Source organism: Photinus pyralis, unplaced genomic scaffold (assembly GCF_008802855.1).
Source record: "Photinus pyralis isolate 1611_PpyrPB1 unplaced genomic scaffold, Ppyr1.3 Ppyr1.4_LG1, whole genome shotgun sequence".
NCBI lineage: Eukaryota > Metazoa > Arthropoda > Insecta > Coleoptera > Lampyridae > Photinus > Photinus pyralis.
Genome location: NW_022170249.1, coordinates 10,335,732 through 10,340,755, shown reverse-complemented (window position 1 = coordinate 10,340,755; position 5,024 = coordinate 10,335,732). Strand labels below are relative to the sequence as shown.

Here is a 5,024-nt window from a genome sequence, read left to right as displayed (position 1 = left end):
CTAACTTCACATTGCCCACATTTGATTTTTCAAAGCTGAATAACATTCTTCCATTTCGTGAGTTTAGTTATTGTTTATTTTGTTGTAATCAGCGTTTGTTTAGCGAAATCCTCTGTACAGTTAAATGAAATGTCGACAGGTCTACTTCACACCAGCCCGACCCAAAAGAGATTTTTAATTACAGAATCGTTAAATTGATTGTTTTGACAAAAAAAAACGGTTTGTTTTGCAAAGCGATAGATATTAAAAAACGTGCAAAATTGGCAAGGCTCACTTCACAATGCCCAACCCACACTCGATTCTTCAACGTTGAGTAACTTTAGGTCTTTAGATATTGCTTGTTTTGCTGTAAACAGAGTTCGTTTCGCGAAATTCAATTCACAGTAATAGTTATTTACCTACATAAAAATCAGAAAAATGACATATTACTGGCGAGAATATATTGAAGCCCTCACTCGCGACCGACCTGTATTTAAATTTCCGAGGTGGCAACTAGTGTTACTTTACTGACGAGTTTTGCAATAATTTTGTTCCGAAATCGGATATTACATTAAAATTTTCATATATATTGATACCAATTAATGTGCCAGTTTTCACAAGTGTAACAAGAGGCAGAAAAAGTAGTAAGAAAAAGTGTTACTGCTACTGTCAGAGGCGTATTAACCTAGAAGCCGACAAAGCCAGGACTTAGGGCGCCGGAATTTTAGGGGCGCAAAAAAGGCGTGAACAAAACATTATCTGAAAAATCAAAAATGTTCATAAAAGATCAACGTATCGTAAGGCAGGGGCGCGAGACAAGATACGTAGCAGTCTAGCTCGCTCATAGATGGAGACCCAGTATACTACTCCGATAATTGAAACCTCTGAACCATCAGTGTACATAATAACATAACTACAGTTTTTGTAGGAGGTCGAGTTTCACCTTATTTTGAAAGTAATTATTAAAGAAACACATTCTCAAAACATGGAATGGAATTTATCGCTTAATTATACACACTTTATAACTATTTAATACTTCGGCGTTGAAATTGGAACTGACTAAAAGACAATTCGATTTGCTTATATAGCATACGCCCCTGTTTTTCGAACGTTTTTGAACGAGTATTAATTCTAGAATGTTCTCGAACAAAACACGTCATATTTCCCGGAGAGAATGCGTCACATTATTACCACCGTAAATACAAACGGATACATTCGCATATTCGTTTCTCATCGCTGATGACTAATCTTTTACGGCGCCTCGATGTCTATCGGGATTTCTAAAATATTCGCTACTTAAAGTTTTCCCCTTTTAAAACAAATGGAGAGAAATTCTTGTACTTACACTTCAGGCAGTATAATATCCTCGGTGTCCCAGGTTGAATGGTGCATTCAATAGGGAAACAGAGTTAGCGTATTTTTCCCGGATCCACGAAGCCTTTGATATTTATTTGAAGTTAGCGTTCAACGTACGTGATTTGTCTGATGCTAAAAAGAGATTGGAGTAGTACGCTGAATTCTAATTTCAAATGTTTCATGGTACCTTCGTGAAAAAGCACATTGCCATTTTCCTATGTTGTGCGTTCTACCTGAGACACACTGTATAAATACGTAGTTATACAAGGTTTCCGGGACGGAGCTATAAGAAAAATCTGAACATTTCAGAATGAAAAAAGGGAGAGATAACGGGTCGTAAAAATTGCATTTTAGATAGTTTAGAACTTTTATACACTAGGGACTTTTGTTGGAAGGTAATAACCCCAAAACTTTTAAATTGAAGCCCTAGTCCAGTTTCACCAGAAACGCTTTCCCGATTTTACACCACTCGATTTTTTTCTTTTGGGGGTATGCAAAAATTAGAGTGTATGAAACAAATCCAGAAACAATAAATGATTAGAAGAAACCACCAATATCACTAGGGATCTGCTTCAAAGGGTTCAAAATAATATTTTAACTGTTATAACTGTTTTTAACGCGCACCACTACAACAAAATATTTTAAAAGGTGCCTAAAACTATTGTCGTTTAGGTCAATAATGCCCAGTCAAAGTGTAAACCAAAGCAAGTGCATTTTCGGTCTATTACCAGCTAACAGTATCGCTCAGCGCGAAAGAAATTGGGTCACCATTTTACGTGTAAATATATCTGGTGGAAAGTTTCCTAAAATTGAGATCGCAGTAACGCCCAGTTTTTAAAAGGGTTCACGAACTGCTCAGTTTGAAAAGACCAACGGCTAAAGCACGCGTTTTGTTCATCGCTTGCGAATTGTTTAATCTCTAGCGTTTACTTCCAAATTTAAAAAAGGAACGGCGATGATTTAAATAGAAATCAAGTTGCTGGAGTCCGATCCAAGGAGACTGACCGCGGAGGAGGGTGGCAGAATTCCAAACAACCAGAGGGTGGCCTTCTACGACGTCAATAATTTGCTCAGAAAAAAATTCCAAGGTTCGATTTCGACCGAAACGAGTTCAACAAACTTTCCCTGAATCAAGAGACTTCATTCATATGGTAAAAGACTATATTCCTTTTACGAATTACATCCAACGGCGTACGTATTTTAAAACTCGCGGTCATTTGGCGCGAGAATTAATGACAATTTATTTACGACGCTCGAATTTAACCCGGGGGCTGAAATGCTAAAGTATTTTCAAATATTAGAATTGTTTAGATATCTTAGGTTTAGGTTTCTTCTTAGGTTCATCGTAATTTTAATTATTTTCTTTGTGTGTTTAGTTAAAATTAATGTATTCTAATTAATGTAATCTTTTGCAATCGTAATTATTACAGACACTAATCTTTACTCACAGAAATAAAAAGGTTCTGAAATTCAAACGTACACCGAATTATGAAAATTGCGTAATTCCTCTAGGTGTACGTATTACAGTTTCAATTTCGGTAGTAATATCTTACCCAAATTTTGATTAGTATTTGTTACTTACCTGAGCTAGTTGGAAGTATGAAAGTAAAATTAAGGTAAGTTCCAAAATACTTCACACCGACGCGACGTCGACATTAAGAAATGAAGGATAAGAAGAATATACACGGCGAATCATCGATAATTTGTAACTGTCCGTTACACTATTGGCGTTTGTGCACATTGTTATTTCGAAAGAGCCCAGGCGCACTTCTATTTTGAATAGCAGTTCTTAGGGCCGCAAGACATTTCCTGATGAAAAGTTACAGACGACAAAGAATTGGGACGCAGTTTTTCTTATTGCCCTTATAAGTCCAAAGGAGGCTGTTCTCACAACGTCACAGGTGCACCTATTAAGCTGTAGTCGCGAACATCATAAATGTCAACACGGTTTTAGCAAAGATGTTATTATAGATTTAATTTCCTTGTTAAATTGTTATCGTTCGCAAATAACAATGTATCTCGGTAATGATCCAGAATATCCAACGGTATGTCTACGTTTAGCTGCATTATTTACACATCATTAATCAATTAACTCGCAGAGTTACACGAGACCTCCGATTACAATTCGTGTATGGCCCGGCGATTACGGTGCACCTTCGGTAGATCCAACATCGCTTATTGTTCTGGTGAGTTGCATTAGCATCCAGTGGGTTCTAAATTTGTTTACAGACGGTCTGTAAAATGCACAAAGTTCCCGTGAAAATCGTCCCTGCCTTCTTTCCCTTTCTCGTTGATATTCCTAGTATTGAGGAGAGGAATTTGCTCATTGTCGACAAGGAAAAAATATTAGACTATGTTTTCCAACTGGTAGGCGGACACGGCAATTCAAACTGGAAAACTGCTTTTTTAGTGCCATGAGGAATCACTACTGAATGCGCGACAGCGAAGGAAATTACGAGCGTACAAGCAATATTTTATGCAACATTTTGGTGGTCCATTTTATTTTGATTGGTTAGCTCTTTCTGAATTTTATTATATCATGATCTACTGACTTTTCCAGTTGGATACATGAAACTAACTTTACGCACGCAATTGAAACCTGGTTTACCCGTGTTATACCGTTTCCTTTCAACTTATTATACCTTCACCAGAAAAGGAAGCTGGCGCAAAATGAGTTCAATCTAGTAAAGCGCACAAGTGAGGCAGACACGTTTATGTCATCGGTATGGTACAGTCTAACCATTCTGATTAATTTCGTGTACTTTGCAGAAATACGAGGGTGCGGCAGTTTGCTTGGGAGATTTCGACTATCTGCTGAAGGATGATCGTAAATTTTTATACAAAAATATACCAACATCACTAGATGCGATTGTGTATAGTTACCTGGTTATAGCGATGAACATGCCGCTCCAAAATCCCAAGCTGCAACAATTTATTTATAGGCATAAATGGCTGGTAAATTATGTTCACCGCATTACAAAGGAATATTTTCCCAACACTTCATGTAGGTAGAGCTCTCTATTAAATATGGCATGCAAGCGCGTATTTTTAGATCAATTCCAGTATGTGGATCCAGTGTATGCTCCATACGATCGTGTGTCAACCAAGTGTTTGATTATTTTCGGGATGTGCGTGACAATATTAATGGCCTTATATGCCCATACCAATGGAATTTTCAAATTAAAAAAAGACTAAATTGCCTAATACTACTATTTATTTATTGGCCCCACTCAATAGACTTTCGCCCAATTACAGAGTGACTCGAATAATGCTTGTTAGAGGTGTCCCTGCAGAAGGTCTTGAGTTGTTCCTACTCCGGTATTTACCTTACGAATTAGGAAAGCTGCAGGAAAACCTAATTCGCAGTAGCCGGCAGAATGCTCGAAACTGGTCTAAGGTAATGCCCATCTCTGCCACAGATGAAAAATTCACCTCAACTCAGGTTCGAACACCCGACCTCCTGGCTGTGTAGTCCAACTTAACTATTGGAGAATCCTCTCATTTTAAAAGCTAATATCTTATATGTGGCGGGTCGATTTAATGAAATTTAGACTAGTCGTACCTCCAGATGCAGTATATTGTGGTCTTATGGAGTGAATGTCTCTCTTACTATTTCGCGTTATTCTTCCATAAAGCTATCTTTGTTACTCGCCGCAATGATGTCAAATTGACATATGTTTGAATTGAAG

At 37.5% G+C, this 5,024-nt stretch overlaps 1 protein-coding gene across 1 annotated transcript; it reads left to right on the top strand.

Moving 5' to 3' along the window:
- Positions 1–3,247: 3,247 nt before the first annotated feature.
- LOC116160690 (metaxin-1 homolog) lies at positions 3,248–4,541 on the top strand. The gene is made up of 7 exons (XM_031473953.1): positions 3,248–3,380; positions 3,435–3,521; positions 3,565–3,702; positions 3,746–3,846; positions 3,896–4,058; positions 4,105–4,339; positions 4,388–4,541. The coding sequence occupies exons 1-7, from the start codon at positions 3,348–3,350 to the stop codon at positions 4,528–4,530; spliced, it is 900 nt and encodes a 299-aa protein (XP_031329813.1). The 5' UTR covers positions 3,248–3,347; the 3' UTR covers positions 4,531–4,541.
- Positions 4,542–5,024: the final 483 nt, after the last annotated feature.

Excerpts from the sequence above, each read along its gene's own strand:
- LOC116160690 (XM_031473953.1), top strand. The coding sequence starts at position 3,348 with ATGTATCTCGGTAATGATCCAGAATATCCAACG. Across the intron at positions 3,381-3,434 it reads ATGATCCAGAATATCCAACG|AGTTACACGAGACCTCCGAT; the intron begins GTATGTCTACGT and ends ATTAACTCGCAG. Across the intron at positions 3,703-3,745 it reads TAGACTATGTTTTCCAACTG|TGCCATGAGGAATCACTACT; the intron begins GTAGGCGGACAC and ends CTGCTTTTTTAG.